Source organism: Bubalus kerabau, chromosome 1 (genome assembly GCF_029407905.1).
Source record: "Bubalus kerabau isolate K-KA32 ecotype Philippines breed swamp buffalo chromosome 1, PCC_UOA_SB_1v2, whole genome shotgun sequence".
Taxonomy (NCBI): domain Eukaryota; kingdom Metazoa; phylum Chordata; class Mammalia; order Artiodactyla; family Bovidae; genus Bubalus; species Bubalus kerabau.
Window position 1 is genome coordinate 153,139,239 of NC_073624.1, and position 25,583 is coordinate 153,164,821.

General features: G+C 39.7%; 2 protein-coding genes across 13 annotated transcripts in view; one reads left to right on the top strand and one right to left on the bottom strand.

Moving 5' to 3' along the window:
• Positions 1 to 2,185, top strand: part of VCL (vinculin) — a 109,088-nt gene extending 106,903 nt beyond the window's left edge. For all 5 annotated transcript variants that reach the window (XM_055536325.1, XM_055536317.1, XM_055536338.1 and 2 more), the window contains one exon: positions 114 to 2,185. In XM_055536325.1, the coding sequence (XP_055392300.1) occupies positions 114 to 260 (147 nt within the window). In that variant the 3' untranslated portion in view covers positions 261 to 2,185. The remainder of the gene's footprint in view (positions 1 to 113) is intronic.
• Positions 2,186 to 4,101: 1,916 nt separating this feature from the next.
• On the bottom strand, positions 4,102 to 25,543 carry AP3M1 (adaptor related protein complex 3 subunit mu 1). Of its 8 annotated transcripts, none has more exons than XR_008698569.1 (11): positions 25,184 to 25,543; positions 16,537 to 16,812; positions 15,664 to 15,835; positions 11,504 to 11,641; positions 9,967 to 10,052; positions 9,155 to 9,288; positions 8,106 to 8,313; positions 6,643 to 6,787; positions 6,033 to 6,172; positions 4,911 to 5,025; positions 4,102 to 4,378 (listed from the first exon to the last, which is right to left on the bottom strand). XR_008698569.1 is itself a non-coding variant. In XM_055536379.1 (10 exons), exons 2-9 carry the CDS (start codon positions 16,807 to 16,809, stop codon positions 6,072 to 6,074), a joined length of 1,257 nt encoding a protein of 418 aa, XP_055392354.1. In that variant the 5' UTR covers positions 16,810 to 16,812; positions 25,184 to 25,543; the 3' UTR covers positions 4,102 to 5,025; positions 6,033 to 6,071. The 8 variants fall into 8 exon arrangements, 3 of the variants coding, with proteins under 3 accessions (XP_055392354.1, XP_055392338.1, XP_055392346.1); XR_008698564.1 differs by having other exon boundaries at positions 6,007 to 6,172; XR_008698568.1 differs by lacking the exon at positions 4,911 to 5,025 and having other exon boundaries at positions 6,007 to 6,172.
• Positions 25,544 to 25,583: the final 40 nt, after the last annotated feature.

A 25,583-nucleotide genomic window follows, 5' to 3' on the forward strand; every position in this document is an offset into this window, starting at 1 on the left:
GTGACGCCAGGTGCAGGTAGGGTAAACTGCATTCCATTCCTGGCTTAAGCCTGTTTCAGAGGCAGGGCTCCATCAGGGACTCTGAGTAATGGAGAGCTCCTCTTTCCTTGCAGGCCACAGAGATGCTGGTTCACAATGCCCAGAACCTCATGCAGTCTGTGAAGGAGACTGTTCGAGAAGCAGAAGCAGCTTCAATCAAAATTCGAACAGATGCTGGGTTTACTCTGCGCTGGGTTAGAAAGACTCCCTGGTACCAGTAGACACCTGGTTGAACCTGGCTAACACAGAAGCAAGCCCCTGCTGCACAGAACGAAAATGATGTGGTCCCAGGAGCCACCCAAGATTGCTGGGGGGTTGAAAGCCACCATCCTGGCCTGACATACAAATTAGAAAACATTTATACTCTTGTTATGGACACTGAAACATGTCTCTGTATAAGGCCTGTATTCTCAAACACGGCTTTACTTATGCACACTCTATCCCAATAGGCAGACTGGGTTTCTAGCCCATGGACTTCACATAAGCTCAAAATCCAAGAGTGAACACTAGCCTGACACCCTGCTCTGCCCTTGTTCCCTAGAGGACAGCTCCCTTTCCGCCTCCACCCCCTCATTTTTTCCACTAGGCTCCCAAGACCCAGGGCCAGGCAAGTCAGTTAAGGAAATCACTGTGCCTCCAACATTTTGGGCTTTCCATGTTGCTGCTGACCCTGCCTGCCTCTCCTGGCTGTGCTTCCTGGGTCTTTTTCAGATGTGAGCTTCACTGCGGCCGGGGAAGGTGGCCTCTGGGGAGCCCCAGCTTGTGGGGCTTGAACTCACTTCCTTCCTTTCCCTAGTTCAATCCTTCTAGTTTCCCACAGTACACAGCCAAATTTCACTTTGTCAGGAGGAAATCACTGTATCATGTGGTTCTGTCTTTACCTCACCCCAGAGCAGTGTCTGTGCTAGGGAACCTTTCCGTCCCACACCCTGCCTTGGCCCGCCAAGGCAGCATCCCCAGAACACACTGTGTGCCCTGGTGCTCTCTGCCACTGGAGAGGCGGAGTAGCCGGGGCGTGGCTCTGCCCACCCTCCTGGCGGGGCCACTCCACGCTTTGTCACTGCCTGCAGAGGTCTACGCTGAGGCCTTATTCATTCATTCTTAGCTCTTACTGTTCTTTCTGAGCTGAAATGCTGCATTTTATTTTTAACCGAATCATGTCTCCTGTCCTGGCTTTTGTATTCTTCCCTCAAACCCTTCCTAGACAAGATTTTAAAGATAAATGTTTGTTTTGTAACTTTGGAAGATCCTTTTTATCCTTTTGAAATTCAGTCCTGAGAATTGGTGCTTGCCCCCAGGAGTGTTTAATGGAAAGGCAATCCTGTCTGAAGGACGATTCCTACCTAAGGGAGGTGGTACTTGCAGACTGGAATTCTGGCACTCTGGGGGATGAGTCAATGGGAAACAGTCCTCAGAAATTCCTACCTCCCTCAGCCAACAACAACCAAGTCCCTTGCAACCTCCCCTCCCTTCCAAGTACAGCTGTTCAAGGGAGTAATAGGTATAATATTTAATTATCACCGTAAGTTTCCTATTAGCAAAGTGAGAGAAGGGAGCTTTTCCTTTCCTGTACTTTTCACTGCTGTCTAAGCATTCCCCAGCACATGAAACTGTATTTCTTCCCAAAGCCAGAACTGGATGAGTAAAGGAGTAAGACCCTTGCCTGAATGTCTCCCCACCTCAAATGTGTGTTAGACCCTAACATCGAATGTGTAAGACTTGTCTTAAGTTGGTACTGTACACTCAGGCTTCCTCTATTACCTTTTAACTGATGATGATTTTCAAGGCCCTCAGCATCTTTGTATAGTTGCTTAACTGATATAAATGCAATATTAATGCCTTTAAAGTATGAATCTATGCCAAAGATCACCTTTTGTTTTACTAAGACTACTTAGAGGAAGTAAGAAAAATCATGTTTGCTCTCCAAGTTCTTCCAGTGTTGAGACGCTGGTTTATACTTTACGCCAATGTGCTTTTCTCTAATATCAGTGCTCAAGACACAGTGAAACAAATTAAAAAAAAAAAATCCCTGAATGCTGATTAGAGATATCACCACTGAAAAACTACATTTATAAGCTAGGATTTGTTATATGCAAATATTTTCTGCCTCTTCTGTTTAAAACAATAAAGTACATTTGTATAAAGCTTTAAATGATGCGGTATGTTACTTCAGCAAGAACTTAAAAAAAAAAAAACAATCGATTTATCTTTTGGCTGCACTGGGTCTTCATTGCTGCACAAGTGTTTTTCTCTGGTTGCAGTGAGCAGGCCACTGCGGTCCTTCTCTTGCTGTGGAGCACAGGCTCTAGAGTGTGCAGGCTTCAGTGGTTGTGGCTAGTGGACTAGGGCATGGGCTCTCACAGTTGTGGCACATAGGCTTAGTTTCAGCAAGAACTTTTAGATCAGGCTTCAATTTTATTCTGAAGAACAGCAAGTGAAGCTAATCCTCAAAAATGAAGAAACTAAAGATTTTTATTTAACCCAGTATTGTACTGGAAGAAGTAGAAACCAGTGGTAATACATTGACTTCACAAGTTCTGTGTAATAAAGGACAACTCTGGGGATTATACACTAGAAGGAACAGAAATGACAAAGGCTAACAGTAAGAGGCAGAGAAGGCAATGGCACCCCACTCCAGTACTCTTGCCTGGAAAATCCCATGGACGGAGGAGCCTGGTAGGCTGCGGTCCATGGGGTCGCTAGGAGTCGGACACGACTGAGCAACTTCACTTTCACTTTTCACTTTCCTGTGTTGGAGAAGGAAATGGCAACCCACTCCAGTGTTCTTGCCTGGAGAATCCCAGGGACGGGGGAGCCTGGTGAGATGCCGTCTATGGGGTCGCACAGAGTCGGACACGACTGAAGCGACTTAGCAGCAGCAGCAACAGTAAGAGGAAAGCAGGCAGACGCTACAGACCATCCCCTGGTTGACGGAGTCTGTCTTAGAAGAGTCCAGCTCTCTGAGGAGGCCATCACTATCCCCTAAGAAGCTAAAGCTGTTACATGTGCAGGAATATTGCGCGTCTACATGTCATAGTCCAAAGTCCAGGGATCCAAACAGGGCTGTGAGGCAGAGCTAGCTTTCCTCTTCTTGAGGAAGCTCAAAGAGTAGGAACAGGTTCTTGAGGTGGAGCTGGGACATCAGTATTTTTGATTGATTTTCTAGATCTAAATATCACTAAAGAGGGAGAGTACTGCTGACTACATTTATCACTGCTTTAACTTAGAAAAGCTGCCGACTAGGGAGGCAGATTCTGGGTATTCAACTTACAGGGAAATGTCCAAGGCTACTGAATTAGCTCAGCAGTATCTGGAAACAGTAGTCATGGCCTCATTTTTGCTACTCACCAAATGTTCACTGGTGCGGCCTTCTTCCTGCATCATCATTATTCTCAAGTCAGATGACTCAAAGGACTACAGGATCACTATCTTCCATAGATTCTTCTACAGTGGCACTTAAGGAAAACCCATCACATGAACTCCCTTTGAATAAAATGATGGTGACTCCTTTATGCAGAAAATAAGCTTTTGGGCTATACTCCCTTAAGAAGTTAGAACAAGAGTCTGTCTGGAATTCTATGCTTGAAAAATACTTCATTACGATAAGTATTCATGGATCTTAGTCATCAGCAGGTGGTGGTAGGGAGAGGAGCTCCGATCACTTCTTGTTCAGTCTGTGGCTAGAAGGGTGAATCTTAGACACAGGGCTATTAACATCATCAGTCAAGAGAGGAGCATTTGGAAGTGTTCTGCTGCAACCTTCACACCTTGTGTGATGATGCCGAGTAAAACGGGATCACGGCTCAGCTGCTAAAGAATCCGCCTGCAATGTGGAAGACCTGGGTTTGATCCCTGGGTAGGGAAGACCCCCTGGAGAAGGGAAAGGCTACCCACTCCAGTACTCTGGCCTGGAGAATTCCATGGACTGTATACCATGGGGTTGCAAAGCCATGGGGTTGCAAAGAGTCAGACACGACGGAGCGACTTTCATTTTCAGCCAGCTTGAACACTGAGGCATGCCCATCTGAGAATGCTCAATTAACAGTCAAGCTAAAAAAATCAACTTGTTGCTTTCATCTTTTTATTGACAGTGTAGCCAGAGCTGGAGAAAGGACTTACTGGATTCCATCAAATTAATAAATACAATAATTTAATTGCAAAAGGAAACAGTGTCCTTGGAAGTTTTAGCAGAAGTTACTAGAGGCAAGGGACTCTTGGCATACAATCTGCTGGGATATGGGAGGGTAGCAGAGAAAGAAAATTAGTCCATATATGGATGCTGAGATGAGGGATTCTGCAGAAAAGCAAATGTACTGATCGCTCTTTTGAGGTATGAAGTCTGAAAAGGAAGACATTAAAAATGAAAAGCAACTGAACTGGGTAACCAACCTTATGCAAAGGGAATAAACATTTGGCAAGATCTTAATTTTAGCTGCCAAGCTGATACTGGTTGTCCTAGAAATTGCAAAACGTGATGTTTCATATTAGATGAAAGGCAGGCTTGGTGCCATAGGCAGGCAGAGAACGCTGCTGTGCAGTGGGCTCCCTGCATCAGCACCAACCACCAGCCCTTGACAAGAATGGGGTGAGTGTAAGGGCTATTGTTAGCATATGGGAAAGGGAATTATAAGTTGAGAAGAACAAAACGAATGGAGTTACAGGGAGAAAACTAATAGCAAGAACAAGCACTTAGATCTTAACTTTCTCTATTCTTCATGTCTAATGAACCAAAATAAGTGGGCAAGGACTTCTAAGTCAGCCAAGTTAAATGATAACTGTGGGCTGACTTGCCAACCATAAAGATCAATACAGGTTTATCAGTGTTACCGAGGATTTTGTTTCTGCCTCATTATATATGTACTTTCACCTACTTGGCCAGTAGAGTAGAGATATTTAAGTACTCCAGTGACAGTTTCAACAACAGTTTCAGAGAGGAATCTTTTGACCATAGCCTCGGGTAGCACACACTATGCAAAGGGAGTCCCCCTGAAAGCAAAGAATGTAGGCAAATTGAAACCATTAAGAACAGGAAGAAAAAAAGATAAAAGATTAAAAAAAACAATAATTTGACAGTATTGAGGCAGGCACATTTTCTTCCTTTAGCTGAACTAGGGCATGAGGGCTTTAGGCTAACTGGTTGTAAGTCGTATTAGACAAGCTTTACAAAACATGAAGACAGAAGTTTCTCTTTTACTACGTTAGTTTGTTCAAAATCTCAAATGCTTGTGCTTGCAATAACTTCCTAAAAGCAGAAGTAGAAGTAGTGTTCCCTTTTATTACCTTAAAGCATTTGCGCCTTTGATACAAATGACTTTTACTGTGCTAACAGATGAACTAAGTGGCACAAAACTGAGATTGTACTTACTCAGCAAGGTCCCTATAAACCAAAATCAGCTTTACATAAAAATCTCATTTATAAAAAATACAATACCAAGTACAGTGAGAATGGAGCACGGAGCAGCAATGCTCCCTGCCAGGGCCATGTGGAGTGGCTTTTGCTACAGTGCTTGCTTAATGGCACAAGTGAAAAGCTGAATAAGGCAAACACTTGAAGAGGCAGTTTTTTGTAAACTTCTTGGGTGGGAGGAATTATTCCTCTGTTGGGACAGATGACTGGGGATGGCTACGATCGAGTGTGACATTCCGCTCCACTTGATACATCACATTTCAGACTAAGACAGCATCTGCTGGCTGAGACCGGTTCACTTGTTTTAGGGGAGAGGTTATCACTGTAGACTTCTGCCTTGACTGTTAAAATGTGCAGCCTCTAGCTGGTGCCTTCCTATGGAGGAAATCACCTCTAAAATTTTCCTAAGTGGCAAGGTACAAATAAGCTAAGTCATTCAGAAGTTTCCTTAGCTTAAAGTTCCTTAAGAACCCTACATCGATAACTAAGCAACTTTGTTAGCGGTGTGTGGCTTGACACAAATGCTTTAACTAGAATATGTATTCCCACCCAATTGGTACCTAATAGTAATACATTGTGATGACACCTGGAAAACAAATAAATCTTCAGGAATTCTGGCCTCTTCTCATGTCCTCACTTGGAACTTTCCAGCTTTTGTGACGTATTTGACTCCTTTAAATGGCTTATATTTCTCCCCGTACATGTCCAAGCGGTTTACTTTTAAGCCTGTGTCAAAAAGAACATGGAAGGAAAGGAACAAATTACAATCCTGGTCACACCAACCAATACAATATTTGCTTAAGAAACAGAGTTTACGATACAGTAAATCTGACATTAGCCAGCATCCGTTTCAAGATCTGGAAGCAATGTTCCTTCTAGCATTCACAGATTCAAGTACTAGGAGGGTATGATTTTAGTTCAGATTCCCATATGGACAAGCAATGTCTTTTAAGGATAATTCTACTTTCTTTGAGTATAAATGATTTCTTTCTTTGTGCCTGAATGAGGGTAGGGGTGAAGGGAAGCTATGTGAAATAAGGTACTCTCCAAAATCACTCTCAAAAATCAAGGAGAGTGAGAGGCATACTGGAGTTGTTGCTCTTTGTAGAGACGGAATGTCAGTTACTCTTCTAAGCTCCTAGCAGCTGACCTCAGCAAAACTCAGTTACCCTTACACACATCAGATTTCTCCTTACCTGAAATAGCAAGCTGTTGGATCTTGAACTGTATGTTGAGGCTTGGATTCTCTTCTGGCTTGGGTGCCCCAGACTGTAAATTTACCAGTCCTTTAAGACTGGGGAGCTTTTGTGGAGTGATTTTCCCCACATCCCATGTTAGTACCTTAAAAAGGAAAAAAACAAAAAACATTCTGAACTATTTATTTTTTGGAACTATTTATTAAAGACAAATGTTCAAAGACAATAAACTTCTGTACAAAATAAAGTACAGTGTCTTGGAATAAGAGACCTGGGATTTCCACTGAGTTTTACCACGTTAGTTCTGTGACTCTGAATGGAGAATGAAAAAAGAAGTAGATGCATTTGCTGAGCATCTACTTTTGGATATAATACTGTGCTCAGCACTATTCACACGCTGTCTCAGAAGTCTGTGATGTAAAACTCTGTCTAATTTTAACAAACAAAGAAACTAAAGCTGGAGTCAGATGCGTTGCTGAAGGTCACATAGAGGAAAGGTTGGGATTTGAACCTAAGGCTATCTGGTATCAAACACCCTTTCCACTATGCCATCTTTACTGTTTCTCTCTGGGCTTAAGTTTAGTTTTCTGTAAAATGAGAAAATGGGCCTAAATCCGTGCTTTTAAACTTTTAGTGATGGAACCCTTTGTTCAAATGAAATACTTATTTGAAGTTACTGAGTGAGGAAGCTCAGTAACAGATGAGAAAGTAAAGCTGTTATGGTTGAAGCTGGGGTGAAGACTAGGGATCTGGAGCTCCTGCTTAATTTCTCAGCCCTGTGTGGTCTCTGGGGAGATTCTTTGACTCCTTAGGACTAGATTAGATGATCTTTAACATTCAATGATTTTATAGTTAAATAAAAAAAGACTTTTCATTTACTATGCAGCTCAATGACTCTACTGAGGAAAAGAATCATATTTTTTTACCCAAGCAGGAAGCAGAGAGAAAAATCATCTCTTACAGTTTCTCTGAACTCCCTCTGCTAGAGGCAAATATATGGAGGGTGAGAAGGCAACTTTCCTAGCCAGCATCCTCTGTGGAAGAGTATGAAATAATGCTTCTAAATTAAAAAGGAAGAGAAAGGTCTTAACTTCTTAACAGTCAATATGTTGTAATATCTATTAACCATTAATAGATTATTATATGCACATAATGCTTTTCTCTTTTTAAAAAGTTTTTACATCTTCCTCATTGAAGAGTGAGTGAACCTCTGGATTATCAATGGATAAGAAAAGGCAGACTCTGAAGGAAGAAGGAATGAGTCTCACTTTTCTGTTCATCGACTTAGCAGCAGATGCAGGATTCTCTCCCGTGGCAGAGCACAGCACAGTCTGCATTCTAGGTTGTTAGAGCTTTAATTTCAACCAAGATATTAGACCCTTCCCTCTGTCCTCCCATGTCCCCATATCATAAAATAAGCATTGCAGAAACACTTGCTCACTCTTGATTTTAGGTGACTGTACCTTGGTAACTGGATCAAATGTATAGCTGCCTTGTGTTGGTGTCAGGTTCATATTCAACACAACTTTTGGCATGTGAACTGTCACTGTGATTCCTTCAATAGTTTTCCCCATGTTCTGCTTTGGTCCAATTGTAATATCAAATCTACCACAAGAACTGTTCTCCTTAAAACTGATGCTATGTTTCACATACACTGGTATTGCCACTAGACTAAAAAGAGAAAGAAAGACACAACCACAAAAAACATACAATTAACAATGTGAGCTCTGGAGGTAGCATGAAAACCCTAGCATAGAATATCCAATACCCGCAGAACTGCACGTTCAGTGTCTGAGCCAGGGCAGTTGAATATAGCACAGTGTTGTGGAACCACTGTGCTAGAAATTATACAATTTCTGAGCAGTAAGTATACAAATCAAGATATAAAATTATAGCATCAACAATTGGCACAAACAGTCCTGGTTTCAATAAATGAATTAAGATCCCAGAGAAAGATAATTTAGAATTACACAAACTAAATATATCAGTTTCTCTGTGCTAAGAGCCAAGAAAAAATTCCTCTGCTTTTAAGTTCTATTTTGATGTTGTCCAAATACTTTCTGATGTTTTCAAGGGACACACCAGCTACAACCCATGATGCTAAATCATTCATTTAAACCTCAGTGCAGAGAAGAGTGACTTCAAGCCAGTTAGTTGAGGAATGTCCTGGAGAGCTACAGGTACGTCTGTCTCCTTCTATCAGCCATAATGTCCACAGATCATAGTAAGATTATGGCATGGGTTCATGATTTCGTCCAGGTTATGCATGGTCCCAAATGCTTGCTCTCAGGTATATATTTACTATTACTCTATACTCTTAAGATTCAAAGTATACTAATTATATTTTCCACATGTATTTTCACCAGTTGGTTCTGGGTCTCCTGGTGAGCAATGGCTAAAGGGAGCAATGGTGAATTGAAGTAACCAACTGTTAGAATGAAACACGGAAAAAGTGAGTTCTACACAGCACACTGATAGATGACAGCAGATTATGGTTGATGCAACAACATACTTTTGTGAGCTGACACGGTATGATATGAGTCGGAAGTTTCCATCTGGAGGAATAAATGACAAAACTCTTTCAGATTCCCAACGCTTGAACCGAATGCAGGGGTGGAAGCTGACATCATCCAGAAGCCTTGGATTCTGCCACGGAAAAGAGAAGACAACCATATTCATAAAGTGTAATGAATCGGGCAACTCCAGTCAGATATATTATGAGATCTGAGAAATATGCTTCTTTAAGATAAAACAGTCATGTAAGTTTATTATCATGACCATATCAACAGTCTTATCGTTTCACAATGCTTTCAAGTGTACAAATATTTTATATACATTATTATTTGAATTTCAGTAATTCAATTCCAGTAATTCCCATGAGGTACAAAATGTGAGTGGTTTCATTTCCACTTCAGAGATGAAAAAACTGAGGTTCAAAGAAAGCTCAAGGTCAGGGCAAGTTAGAGGCAGAGAGAGCCTCAGAGCTCAGTTCTCTTTGTAGTTCTCAGTAGTATAGCATGCTGAATCTAAAATGATGAAAGATCAATGCCTTTTCACATCAACAAAGCATATAACAATTCAGTAAAAGCAGCACCACAGATCTGAAGAAGCCAGCCAGACATTTAAGCTACTTCTAATATACTCAGAGGCAAAGCCCTCTCCGCAGCCTATCCATAAAGGCAGTGCTCATCATGTAAGCTACTGTCTTTGGAAGCTGTGCTAGGAATATTTCTTACATAATCCACTGCGATCAGTATTTATCATTTCATTTAGTACTTCATATATATTAGACATGAAGGAGTTACAAAACAGAACAAAACTTACCATGAAAGAAAGGGAAAGGTCAGGCATTCCAGAGAGCTTAATGCAAGCATCAATGACCCCCTGAATTTCTGCAAAGACCGTAGATCCTAAAGGAATAATAAAGGTATCACTGGCATATGCATGTGCTCTAGTAAAACAGCTCTGCTTTACTAGAGCTATCACTATCTCTGAAGTAATGGAGCTATCTCCCAGGTGTCAGACACACTGAAGCTTTGCACATCTATTAAAAGGTTAGTGGGCAGAGGATCCATTACACCAGTTCAGACAACTTCTTTACTGAGTGCCATGGCCTGTTCCTATCTCTGGTTGGAATATGATGATTCTAAGGAAAATCAAACCCATCCTTATCTTTATAGAGTCAGCCTCGTAAGACTGCTGGATGTGAAGTTAAAATACTTTTTTCCCACTGATTTTTAAAATTAAAAAAAAAATTATTCAATTTTTAAAGGTTACTTTCCATTTAGTTATTATAAACATTGGCTATATTCCCTGTGCTTTACAGATACTTGTGAGCCTATCTTACCCCAGCTGATTGTACCTCCCATTCTCCCACCCCTTTATTGCCCCACTCCACGCTGGTAAACACTAATTTGTCCTCCGTATCTGTCAGTCTGCTTTTTTTTTTGTTAAATTCATTCGTTTGTTGTATTTTTTAGATTCCACATATAAGTGATATATAGTATTTATCTTTCTTTATCTGGCTTATTTCATTTAGCATAATGTTCTTCAAGTTCATCCATGTTGTGCAAATGGCAAAATTTCATTCTTTTTTATGCTGAGTAATTTTCCATTGTGTATATATACACATCTTCTTTATCCATTTATCTGTTGATGAACACTTAAGCTGCTTCCACATCTTGGCAACTGTAAATAATGTTGGTTTGAACATTTTTTTTTTGAAGTTCAAATATTTTAAATAAAATTAGCCAAGTTTCTAATGAAATGTTAAGAAGTAGGGACCATTATTCTTTAACAGTAGAGCAACTGTTCCATACAATGGAATTTTTATAATAAAGATGAAACTCCCTGTAGAGATAGTGTCTGTAATTCACAGTAAGTCATTTTCACATACCAACTAGCTATGTGACCTTTAACAGATTATTTAACTCTTCTAAGTCTCAGTCTCCCCCACATAATATGTGAGAGCTGGACTAGATATTTTTAGTAAAATATTACGATTCTAATACAGTACTGTTCTTCAGGCTGGGGTCTTTACTAGAAGGACTGCACACGAAGTGGTTGTAAAAGGTATGGGGCATAGTAGATACACATTACTTATTAGGCTGGATAAATGGCAAGGTAAATAAATATACGATAATTGGCTTAAAGTAAGGTGATTTACTCTCTGATTTACAAACGTTTGGCATTTCTCAACTAGTGGTTATGAAAATTGTATGTAACCTCTGGGCAAAATAAACAGATTTGAAAACGAATGCCTTTCCGGTAAATGATACTGCCAAGGGATATTAGTTTTCTATTCAGCTTTTGTCACCTGAATGGTTTTTCCCCCCCGATAAGAAAATACGCACACAATTACCTGATTTATCTATAATTGCATCTATTTCTTCAACCACATCAAAATAGGCTTCATTGTTTGTGTACTTTACCCCTGCGCGGCGCCATGGAATGTTGGACAGCTGCCCAGTGGGGAGTGTGTCCCCAACATTACTACTGCCTAGAAATCAGAAAAACAGAAAGCAAAGCTAACATAAAATGGTCACCAGAAAAGCTATTAGCAGAAAAAAACCTCAAATAGTTTAGCTGCTTGTTCAGTGTTTGGATTTTTCTCCACTGAGTCTAAATGGTTTACAGAATTGTCAGAGACATATCCATACCAACATGATCAAATTTCTAGAAGACAGAAATAGGCCACATGGTCCTGTGTGTGTGTCTGCCAAACCAGGTTAAATTCATTTACTTATCTTTTGCTTCCTGTGTGTTACAGTAACCTAACCTAATTCCAGTGGCTTAACAACAGAATCTCCTCCTGCTGCCAGTAATGAAAACAGGCTAGATGTTTCAAAACCCTTTGCTGATTAAATGTTTGTACTGAGAATGCAGAGTGATAAGTAGGCCATTTGGTATCCAGCTTAAATTATACATGAGATGCTGCCAAACAGTTCTCTCATGTGGAGAGTAACTAGATGTGCAGTAACTGGATGAAGAACATACTCTGGCCTTTTAACATTTTAAGGTCAGCACATTCATATGGCATACCCATATGTGATATGGAAAATATTCAAAATCTGGCTAATTTCCTGGTAAACTGACATATATCTTAAAATAAGTCTGGTTGTCCAAAACATATACCCTTGAGCTGAGACACTTTAACATTCTGGTTAATTTACATTTCCAATTCAAAAGTAGTACATGTTTAACAACAACAATGACATGTGAAAAATTAAGAAAAGTAGCTAAAAGCTATCTTCCTATTATAGAAATATAGCTACTATTAACATTTTGGTATATATATTTCTTCAAACATTTCCCTCTGGAGAAGGTAATGGCAACCCACTCCACTGTTCTTGCCTGGAAAATTGCATGGACGAGGAGCCTGGGGCCTGGCGGATTACAGTCCATGGGTCTCAGAGAGTCAGACATGACTTAGCGACACACATACACATACACATACACACAATCTCCCTCAGAGCAGGTTGCATCTATTATTTTTCTTTTATTTTGATAATTTTGCTTTATTTCTGATTTCACTTTAAAATATATAATTGACCCTTGAACAACACAGGGTGTAGGGGTGCTGATTCCTGTGCAGATGAAAATCCATATATGATTTTACAGTTGGCCTTCTCAAAATGTGGTTCTGCATTAACAGATTCAACCAACTGCGTGGACTGTGTAGTACTATAACATGTATTTATTGAAAAAAATCTGGACTTAAGTGGACTCTTGCCGTTCAAACCCATGTTTGGTTGTAGCTGCAGTCCAATCACACATACAACTTTGTAGTGTGATTATGCCGATGAGCCTGTCTCCAACCCTGCTGCTTTCCAGGATTTTCTAAAAAATACTGCTTTAATCTTTCTTCTCAAAACCTTGAAATGCTATCCCACTGGTTTTATGATAAAAGCTAAATATTTAGCCTAGAATTCAAGGACTTCCTCAACTTAACTTTTTATTTCATGACTCAACTGAAAAACAGCTCTGCTTCTATTAAACAGGTTAACACAATTCAAGATTTTTCCACTGTGTTTTTTCTCATATGGTTCTATCTATGAAGAATGTTCTTATTCCTCCCCTCCCTTCCTAAATTCTTTTGATTCTCCAGGTCCCTGCCCTAGGACCACCCACTACAGTTCAAGAGAGATTACTTCACCCACTGAACCACTCTCTTGATCTTTATTGTGTATTATAAACTTTAAAATTTTTTTGGTGGGGATATTTATTTATACAAGCTGGAATTAAGATTGCCAGGAGAAATATCAATAACCTCAGATATGCAGATGACACCACCCTTATGGCAGAAAGTGAACAGGAACTAAAAAGCCTCTTGATGAAAGTGAAAATGGAGAGTGAAAAAGTTGGCTTAAAGCTCAACATTCAGAAAACGAAGATCATGGCATCTGGTCCCATCACTTCATGGGAAATAGATGGGGAAACAGTGGAAACAGTGTCAGACTTTATTTTTTTGGGCTCCAAAATCACTGCAGATGCTGACTGCAGCCATGAAATTAAAAGACGCTTACTCCTTGGAAGGAAAGTTATGACCAACCTAGATAGCATATTCAAAAGCAGAGACATTGCTTTGCCAACAAAGGTCCGTCTGTCAAGGCTATGATTTTTCCAGTGGTTATGTATGGATGTGAGAGTTGGACTGGGAAGAAAGCTGAGCGCCGAAGAATTGATGCTTTTGAACTGTGGTGTTGGAGAAGACTCTTGAGAGTCCCTTGGACTGCAAGGAGATCCAACCAGTCCATTCTAAAGGAGATCAGCCCTGGGATTTCTTTGGAGGGAATGATGCTGAAGCTGAAACTCCGGTACTTTGGCCACCTCATGCGAAGAGTTGACTCATTGGAAAAGACTCTGATGCTGGGAGGGATTGGGGGCAGGAGAAGAAGGGGATGACAGAGGATGAGATGGCTGGCTGGCATCACTGACTCGATGGACGTGAGTCTAAGTGAACTCCGGGAGTTGGTGATGGACAGAGAGGCCTGGCGTGATGTGATTCATGGGGTCGCAAAGAGTCGGACACGACTGAGCGACTGAACTGAACTGAACTTATTTATAATTATGGGCAACTTGTTATGGTTGTGTGTGTGTGTTTTTTCTTTCTTGGCAGTGCTGCATAGCTTGTGGGATCTTAGTTCTCCAACCAGGGAATGAACCCAGGTCCCAGCAGTGAAAGCACCAAGCCCTCACCACTGGCCCACCAAGGTATTCCACACCCCCGCTTTTTTTCATTTAACAGCACATGATGTGTACCCTCTAATGTCACGACACTGTCTACAAAGTTACGGAATTGTATTTCAGAATCTTACACTGTTATTTATATGTTTAAATTTTTTTCCCTCAGTTTCTCATCCCGAGTTTACATTTTAGGAGCAAAGAAATCTTGTCTTATCTTTCCTTAAATTTCTCCTGACACTTATTCTTGAGGATTAGGATGAACAATGGAAAGACCACATTCTTATAGACCTTGTTTACCCATTTTTTAGGTCAGTGCACTTGGAAAGGAGTTTGCAATGGTGGACAGTATACATGGAGTGTATATGGAGTATATACATGGAGTGGCATATAACAGTTCATAGAAATTTTTCTCTAGAAGACTTTGATACTTTCAAAAGAGTATTGTCATCTGAATAGCTCTAATTTCTAGCTATACTTATGAATTAAAGCAAAATTAGAAGTTTGCAACACAAGTACAAGGCCCATAATGCATGAAATCTCACAAATACACTAATTTTCTCTCTTTAATACATCTTTTATATATGTAAAATAAAGACTTGAAGGAGGTAAGATATACTCTATGATGCAGAGTCTTAAACTTTCTATACTCTAGTAATTGTGTGGTATGCAGCGGTAAAGAATCCGCCTGCCAATGCAGGAGATGCAGGCAGCATGGGTTCAATTCCTGGGTCGGGAAGATCCCCTGGAGAAGGAAATGGCAACCCACTCCACTATTCTTGCTTGGTAAATCCCATGGACTGAGGAGACTAGAGGGCTACAGTCCATAAGGCTGCAGAGTTGGACGCAACTTAGCGACTGACACAGGGTAATGCCAGTTTTAAAATGCTGCTTTTTAAATTTTATTTTTTGTTTTTTCCCCAGCTTTACTGAGATATAATTGACATATAACACTGTATTAGTTTAAGGTATACAACGTAATTATTTGGTATATATATATTACAAAGTGATTACTACAATAGTTAGCAGCAGCCAGTACACTGGCTTATGGTTAACTGGGATAATTTATTCAGTGTTACTATTCAGTGTTAAACAATAGCAGGAATATTGCTGTAGTTGCAAAACTTATAACAAAAGAGTAATAACCAAAAACTCTTATCATTTAAGATATAGGCTCTTTTCATGAAAAGAAATATACTGATATATCCATTTTAACATTACCACTAACTATAATTCTGGCCAAAATGGACTACCTTAATAATCTGCCAGATCACAAGCAAAAATGAATTGTTTATGAAGTTTTAATGGCTCAGTTCCTAATAGACTGTTTTACCTTACCTGTAATAGAGTTGACGACAGAACGCAGAATTGTTGGTGGTTTAATCAATTCTTTCAAGATGTTAGATTCAGTAGCCAGTGGAAATCCATTGTCCAACATTTCTTCCAGGAGCTCATATACTATGACCACATTATCCTTAATTGCAGCCTCCGAACACTCACCAAAGTAGTCCTAATAAAATATACATAGTATTGCACGATGGAAGGCATGAAAAAGGTTTGCTAAATATTTTTTATTCTATTATAAAGGGTATATTTACAGTAGCATAATTCACTGTTTAAGATGTTGAAAATATGTAAACCAGAGGGAAAAAAGCCCTCTATAATTCTATATACTATATCTCAATATTTTCTTAATATTTTTAGATTGAACTGAATTCCTACTGCAAATTATGCCAGAAAGTACACTGAAATGTTAAAACAGAATAAGAACTATAAACTTCATTTTCCCTGATTAGGTACTCCAAAACACACAGATTAGTTTTAAACTACTGGTACATTAAGCAAGACAAGAAAAAAAATAAAATGTAAGTAACACAAGATTTCATAACCTATAAAAACTTTGGTGCCATTCAAAGAATTGCATGTCGAGGGCACTATTATTTCCTGATGACATAATTTATAATACATTAAAAAAAATACAGTTTCTGTGACCATGAGATTGTTCTGTTCTCTTAAAACAGGGGCAGCCATGTGTGCTACTTGTATGCCCTATTAAAAAGGTTTACATTTTATGAACATATGCTTAGTTGGAAAGAAGAGGGACAGAGAGACAGGGAAACAGACTGTACATCAAAATTAAAGAATATAATTATGTCCCACCTCGAACTAACTTGAATAATCCAAATTCAAAAGACTTGATGAATAACCAACCTGAAAAGTGTCAGCAACTCGATGTAGGAACTCAATTACAAAGAGAGGTGGTACTTCAGTCTGTATGACAGAGACAAAGAAGAGCTTATCCCGGTAGATACTGATGAGGTAGTGGTGAGGTGTTGAAATAACAGGTGGTACATTTTCAACATCAGCAGCTTTCTCTTGAGCTTCAAAGAAATAATCACAGACAGACTGGCTCACGACGCTCTTCCAGTGCTTCTCTAGAAATATGTCACCGGAACAGTTTATGAGAAACAGACTGTGGATCATTTTCTGTGGGAGGAAAATGTTTAAATTTAGTATATATCAAAGAAAAGTATCTTCATATTATCTGGACACCAAAACCAGACCAAGGCAATACAAGAAACTACAGACCAACATCTGTAGACAGATGTAAAAATTTTCAATAAAATACTAGCAAACTGAATCTAGCAACATTTAAAAAGGTTATAATCCTGACCAAGTGGGATTTATTCAAGAATGCAAGGTTGGTTAAACATATGAAAATCAATCAATATACAATTCTCATAAAATAAAAGACAAAAATACAATTATTTCAAAAGGTGCAGAGTATCATTTGACAAAATCCAACCACCTTTGTGATAAAAGCAGTTAAACTAGCAACAGAAAGAAACTTCCTCAGCCTGATAATGAGCATCTGTGAAAATCCTATCGCTATCATTTAATGCTTAAAGACCAAAAGCTTTCCCTTAATATAAAGAACAAACAATACTCCATTTTCACTACTTCTTTTCAACATGGTACTGGAGGTTCTAGCCATGACAACTAAGCAAGAAAATGAAACACTGCAGCTATGTGCAAAAACAGTGTTGAGTTCTTCAAAAAGTTAAAGACAGAGTTACCAAATGACCCTACAATTGTACTCCTTTATACTCAAGAATGGAGAAGGAAATGGCAACCCACTCCAGTGTTCTTGCCTGGAGAATCCCAGGGATGTGGGAGCCTGGTGGGCTGCTGTCTATGGGGTCACAGAGTTGGACACGACTGAAGCAACTTAGCAGCAGCATACTCAAGAAAACTGGAAACATATGTCCATACAAAAACTTTTACACAAATGGTTGTAGCAACATTATTTATAACAGCCAAAGAGTGGAAATAATTCAGATGTATATCAATTGATGAATGGATTCATTAACCAATTAATGGATAAATAATACTGATGAATATCTGAAATAAAATATTATTTAGCCATAAAAAAGAGTGATGTACCAGTGCATGCTACAACAGAATGGATCTTTAAACATTATGCTAACCAGATACAAAAGACCATAGATTGTATGATTCCATTTGTATGAAATGTCTAGAACAGGCAGATCTATAGAGACAAAGTAGATTAGCCGTTGCCAGGGGTTGGGTAGAGGGAGAATGGGGAATTACTGGTTTTGCATCTCTTTTTGAGGTGATAAAAATCTTCTGGAATTAGAAATGATGGTTGCACAACTTTGTGACTATACTAAAAACTACTAAACTTCACATTTTTAGAATACTCTGCAGTTTAGTTTTTAGTATTAAAAAGGGTGAAGTGAAGTGAAGTTGCTCAGTCATATCCGACTCTTCGCGACCCCATGGACTGTAGCCTACCAGGCTTCTCAGTCCATGGGATTCTCCAGGCAAGAGTACTGGAGTGGGTTGCCATTTCCTTCTCCAGGGGATCTTCCCGACCCAGGGATCGAACCCAGGTCTCCAGCATTGTAGGCAGGTGCTTCACCCTCTGAGCCACCAGGGAAGCCCTTAAAAACTTACCTTAAAAAAGGTTAAGTTTTAATTTAAATTATTTCAATTAACACAAAGTATTCTTTAATACTCTGCAACACAGAAGTCTACCCCCAGGTGGACTGACAGAAATATGTACAAATGTACACAAAAAACATGCGTAACAATATACTGTAGTAGTGAAGACTATTACTAGTTATTAATAGTAAATGGGAAAATAAACTAATATATTAAAATGAAACAGCAATGAAAATGAATGAATTATTGCTACATGAAACAAATATGGACAAATCTTACAAATACTGAACAAAGCCAGACACAAAAGGATACATGCAGTATGATTCTATTTATATTAAGTTCTAGAACAGACAAAACTACTCTATAGTTAAGAGAAATCAAATGGTTTCTATTATGAAGGAGAATGCGGGTGGTGACTTAAGTGAGGCATAGGGTTGGCCTTCTAAGATACTGGTAATGTTTATTTCTTGATCTAGATGATGGTTACAAGTCGTGTTCATTCTGTGTTAATTTTTTGGGTTTTATGTTAAAAGCTTGAATACTTTTCTGAGTGTTAGTTATACTTCAAATAAAGAGTTTATTGTCCTTGTAATGTGGGAGACAGTGGACAAATATCTAAATACGTTAACTACGTTAACTCGCTCCTTTCTTTTATATGAATAATATCAGTATCAATAACTTAGTCTTAGAGGTCCATTCATTCAAAATTACAGTGCTGAATGATAAATGTAGCCTAAGGAGAAAGAATGTAAAATCTATTAATATAGTTTCTAAGCATGAAGACAAACTGCAAAGAGGAAAGGAAGAGTTTTCAGAATGAATTCAATTCTATCGACAGGGAAAACGATAACAACCTGACCAGTTCTTTTCAGAGGAAGTCATTTACTTAATGAAAGCAGTTGACATTTAAAGACTTATCTGATGATTTCCTCTTCCCATGTGGTGCATGCTCAACAGTTACTAATTTAAATAATGCTAATTAACAAGATGTGCTTTAGTAATTATTGTATTAATAAATATGGGTGCTGTTAATGGTTTAGGCTTCCTATTTATTAGAAAATGTTTCTTTGTTCAAACGCATCTCTACTTAGCCAAGTAGTCAACCTTGATTGAGTTAGCAGCAATAAACCCTGACAGCTAAGGACCTACTAAATTTTTCCAGATTAATACCCATACTCAGTCAACCCAGTCATGCCTGACTCTTTGCGACCCAATGGACTATAGCCTGTCAGTCTCCTCAATCCATGGGGTTTCCCAGGCAAGAATACTGGAGTGGGTAGGCATTTCCAGATAAATATCTGGAACCTGCTAAATTTTTCCACTTTATCTAGTCAGATGTCTTGTTTAATAAGTTTGCTTTGTGTCAGTTTCCATTTGAGTGTTAAAATAGCACCAGTGGAATACAGAGACTTGCTATTCAGAACCTACTGACTTTTAACTATTACCTCTGCTCTCTGATATGTTAAAAAAAAAAAAAAAAAAAAGGAACAGGGGTATCCAGAAATAAGATCTGCGACTAAAGTTGCATTATGATACCTTTTGTGGAATAAAATTTTCATCTGAAATATAAAGTATGGATTAAAGTGGAACTTTTGTAATCAATGCAATGAGACCCAGATTTGAGCACTTCAGGTGAGCCATCTATGGAATATAGCATCTTTCACAATAACTAATTTTCAGCTTCAAAGTGTTTTATTCATTAAAGAGGAATGAATTAATAATATCTAAAACTGAATACTTACTGTGGGCCAGGCACTATCCTAGGCACTTTACATACATTATCTTCTTTAATCCTCATAATCAACGCAATAAATACTTATCCCCATTTTGCAGATTAGACAAGAATGTCTGGAAATGATAAGTCAATTATCTAAGGTCATACAGTAAGTATCAGAGCTAGGATTCAAACCCACATCCAGTTGAATCTTGAGCTCCTGTTCTTACTTGCCTCCTAAAAGCTAATTACATTGAACACACTCTACTGCAGTAGTGTCCAGTAATATTTCCTGTACTGATGGCCATGTTCTCTACTTCTGCTGTCTAATATAGCAGCCACTAGTCACATGTGAACACTTGAAATGTGGCTAATGCAACTGATGTACTGAAGTTTTAATTTTAATCAAATTTAAATAACTACACGGAGCTAATGGTTATCATATTGGACTGGGCAGCAAATGTGCTGTTTGAACTTAAAATTTAAGAGAATGAGTTGAAGGATATGTTTCTTGTTTAGTTAGAAGCCAAATGTATTCTAATAAATTACGTACATCAGACATTATGTTTGAGAGAGCTGACAGTTATCTTCACCTATTTATCCTAAAGAAAGTATAGTTCGCATGGATCTTTGCTACTTTACTGTCACAATATACCCTAAAAAAGCTGCTTGTTGAATAACTGACTTCGTAGTTTCTTTATTTGAAGGGCCAGATTCCTACTTGTCGTCTTAAGCTGGTGAAAAATTCTTTCCAGGAAAAGTTTCCACCAAAGCTGTTTTTATTGGCACCATCCAGGTCTCAGAAGAATAGAGTAAGTCAAACCACCATCTGGATTTACTGCTGTTGTCCTGAGCGCTGAGATGGAAGCATAGTACCTGCAGCTTTCAACAGTGCGCAGCTTTAAAACTGATCTTAACCTTCTATTATAGGGAAAGAGAGCTTATTTCTTCTATCCATATTAAGACCAAGGGCCTAGTGCAAAAAACAAATACTACATGCAGCTGTGTAAATTAAGGTGTTTCTTCAACTACTTATCCTTTGAGTAGCCGCAGTTACTTCTTCCATTATTTTACTAAACTTTCTGGGAAAGCTACCACAACTATCATTTTGTTCCTAGTGACTTCAGAGTCAGAAAACAGAATTCTCCCAGCTTATATTAAAGCCACTTAAGAAACTGTTTAGAGGCAGTTCCATCAGAGCTTCAGTTGCAGCTTAAATATTTCATAAACCCCCACATGCAGCCTGATGATTCACAAACACGGCAATCACAATAGTCAAAATACCCTTGGAAGAGAGTGACTAAAAAAGAAAATGTATTCCTTCTGTATATAACAGAATGGAGGCACAGAAGGGTGTGTATCTAAGGTGAGAGAATGAAACCAGAAAATATTTTAGTCATTCTGATTTTTAACCAATATTCTGACCATTGTTCATTCAACAAAGTTTTGTATGTTTTCTATATTAAGCAATAGGGATACAAGTTGAACAAAACAGAGTCTCTGAACTCAAAGCATTTAGAGTTCAGCAAAGAAGGCAAACAATTTAATACAGTAAGATAACAGGGGAAATACTGTGCTATAAAAATCCACAAGGCTTCAAGGTGAGAAAGAACATAAGATAAAGAAATCCAGTACAAATTTAGCAACTTCAAAAGGTGGATGGCGGTGGTGAGATAAAAATGGAGAAAAGCAGATATTGGTTCACTTTGTTCCCAGTGCAATGCAAAAAGTCATTTTTTAAATGGTTTTATGCAGGGGATTCATGCAATCCAATTTATAGTTTTAAGAAAGATCGCACTATGGAAACTGGATAATTGGGCAATTGAATATTGTGACATTAGCTGAGAGATGACTTATGTGGTGGCCTATGCTAGAGTGCTGACAATACAGATGAAGCAAAATGAAAAGGTAAGAGAAACATTTAGGGTTGAGCAAAGTTTTGGGGGTAGAGACGGGGCAGTGGACATGAGAGGGAAAAGGAGGAATTTAGTTCTGGTCCTATATAATCTGACCCAACTCCGGATATATTTGACCCAAACGGATATATTCAAAACACCACTGTATACAGAGGTCTGGTGCTTCAGAGGGAAGCCAAACTGGAGATAGATTTGTGAGTACTGTAACTATGATTTTTTATTAATGGAAATTATAACAAAAGGAGAGTAAAACTGCAAAGAGAGAACGTGTATAGTAGAAGAGAACCTATAGAAGGAACTTCAGCATTTGAGAAGCATATGGATCAAGTCAGCCTACAAAGAGTGAGAAAATGTGGCTGAAGATGGGTAAGAAAAAAAAAAGGGAGCAGAGTTTTTAATAACTAGAGTATGTCAGTCAGTGTGTTTCCAGAACAATGGAGTGGTAAACATTTTAAATGGCACAAAGAGGTCAAGCTATAAGAAAAACTTAAAATATCTGTTATTTTACAGTGTTCCTCAACTTTCTTTTCATTATTGCATCTGAAGAGGCCTTTTCAGAGCCCCATTCATTCATACCCCTCCTCCATAAAATTATTAAAATCACAGAATATTTCTGTACACCTCTTTATGTACCATAATTATCTGTGCTTTATACATAGAAAGTATGATTTTTTTTTCCTCATAAGAAGCAAATTTTGTCCCTGATGAGAATGTACAATTTAGAGGCTATTGGTGATCTCAGTGAAAGAAGTTTCACTGTAGCTCAGTGGAATGCTGGCAAAAAGATATACTACAGTGGGCTGAGAAGGACATAGCAAGAAGTGGGAAAAAGAGAGATAAGGAGACTAGATGATACAGTCAAGAACTATAGCTGTGAAGGAGATAAAAAGGCAAGAAAATAAAGGGGAATAGTTCATAATGTTATGGAAGGGTATTTTTAAATGCTAAAGGAAAAATGTAAGTAGAAGGGAGGCTGATGATGGGAGAGCGAGAATAAGTTAAAAAAAAAAAAAGAAAAAGAGGACTCTGAGAAGCTAGGGGAGGATGGCACTGGGAAACTCGGTGAAAGCATGTGTCTTTCCTAAGGAGAAGGGGCACTTTTCCCTCTTTAAACAGAAGGAAAGCAGATTTGTTTACCTGGTTGCAAGATGATGGCTTTTATTTTCTCTGTGCAAAAGGAGAGAAGTCATTTGTTGAGAAAGTGAATTTCTCCTCTCTACAAATACCATTTGTTATGTGTGAATTAAAATATTATTGGGCTACTTAAATATATCTAGTCTGCTGCTGCTGCTGCTAAGTCGCTTCAGTCGTGTCCGACTCTGTGCGACCCCATAGACGGCAGCCCACCAGGCTCCCCCGTCCCTGGGATTCTCCAGGCAAGAATACTGGAGTGGGTTGCCATTTCCTTCTCCAATGCATGAAAGTGAAAAGTGAAAGTGAAGTCGCTCAGTCGTGTCCGACTCTTAGCGACCCCATGGACTGCAGCCTACCAGGCTCCTCTGTCCATGGGATTTTCCAGGCAAGAGTACTGGAGTGGGTTGCCATTGCCGTCTGCAGGGAACTCCAATAGTCTATTATGTTGACTGTTTAGAAACCTTGTAAAATCCTAAGATTCAGTAAGAAAAGCTAACCTTGTTGCCAAGACAGCTTCCCAACTAAAGGTATATTAGGATTCCAGTAATTTTTCTCTCATCTCAATCCTCTACTTTTCCTATGGTTCAACTGAAAGTGTCCTCTGTCCTTTCCAACAGTAATCTTTTCACCTCTAATTCTGATCCCATCCCCTCTCCTCTCTTCCAAGGTCGTCTTCTTTCTTCAATCTTTAATCTTATACATTAGTTACTTGCTCATAAAGTGCCTTGTATCCTTTAAAGCAAACCCCAAACCTTTTAGGGAGCTTGCAAACAATTTTTCTCTTCATGCGCCACATGAAGAAGCATTAGTCTACACTTGCAGTCTCACCTCTCAATAACTGACTCTTATTAAAGCAGTTCTTGCAAATGACCCAATGACTTCTTAATCATCAACTCCAACAACCTATTCTCAGACTTCAACTTCCTCCTTTGGTCCTTGCAGCATTTCATGTCACTATTAAGTGTCTGCCAAACAAAACAAACACTTCTTACCAAAATTATATGAAACTTCACCTGTTTTGGTTTTCACCTGGAAAGTTTCTTTCTGGTTTGCTTATCAGACTGTTTTTTTTTTTCAACCTTTCATCTCCATCTAAACTACTGTCTCAAAATGGATATAGCTCAAGTCCTACAAAATTCCTCCTTTCTCACGTGTTGTTTAGTCGCTAAGTCGTGTCCGACTCTTTCGCGACCTCATGGAACTGTAGCCCACTAGCCTCCTCTGTCCATGGGATTTCTCAGGCAAGAATAATGGTAGGTTGCCATTTCTTCCTAACCCAGGGATCGAACCCTGGTCTCCTTCATTGACAGGCAGATTCTTTACCACTGAGCAACTTGGGAAACCCTTCTCATGTGAAGACTACTAGTTTGAAACAAGTATCAACAGGTCTTTCAACAGGTCTTCCCTGTAGCTCAAAGGGTTAAGAGCTTTCCTGCAATGCAGGAGACCACAGTTCGATTTCTGGATCAGGAAGATCCTCTGGAGAAGGGAATGGCAATCCACTCCAGTATTCTTGCCTGGAAAATCCCATGGACAGAGGAGACTGGCGGGGTCCGTGGGGTCGCAAAGAGTCGGATACGACTGAGCAACTACGACTACACTATCAACTTCTTAATCGAGCTCCAACTTCAATCCAAATCCAACTGTCACCTCCTCAGTTTAGATTCCTATTAACTCATTTTTGAAGAACTGCAACACCCTCCTCACCGTATTCCCCGAGGCTCATCCAGGTGCCACCCTCTAACAGGACGCCCGCTCACGTCAGTTAGGGATTTTGTCCTCCAAAGTAGAAGCCTGGGGTTGAGGTCCAAGCTGTCGGTACTCCAGCTCTCCGTGCGTGACAAGACCTTTTTCCCGCGCCGAAGTACGACAAGCGACCCCAGTGAGCCTGAACCTCTTGAGCTTGAGGCCTGAGAACACTGGGCTGTAGGTGCACCGTTCCCTTCCGGCCTAGCTGGCAAGAAAGACCGGAAGGCCCGGAGGAAGGCGCGGCTCCGGTCCACAGCACCGGAGGCGCTTCCACACCCCTGGCTGGAAGCCGGAGGTCTAGCTAGTCAGTCTACTTCCCAGCTTTCGTGATGTCCCCTGTCCGTAGACCACCCCCCCTCCCCCCGCCCCTCACACTTACCCCGGCTCCTGGGCCCGTCAGTGATTAGACGCGGGGTCCTCTCCGGACCTAGGCTGAGACAGCTGAGAGAGCCGTGAGGACCCTGCAGTTGGGATGCCCAGTAGATTGCCTGACTACCAGCGTCAATATAACCAATAGTTTTAGGAAGAGTAAACGAGCGGGAAGACGCTGAATGAGAAGACGTCTTTTGAATTTTAGGATATCATCTTCTGAATCATCCAGGTCTAGAAGAATGGGAGCTTTCACCTCTTTTGGACTCAGGCGCTCATCTGCAGCCTAAACCAGTCTGGGGTGTCCCTGCAGTCGAGCGCGCGGGGTCGGTAAGAGCTGTGTACTAGCCAATGGGTAAGGCCAAAAGACTAGGGCTGGGAGAGGCACAAACTGGGAGGAGCCAAAGGGG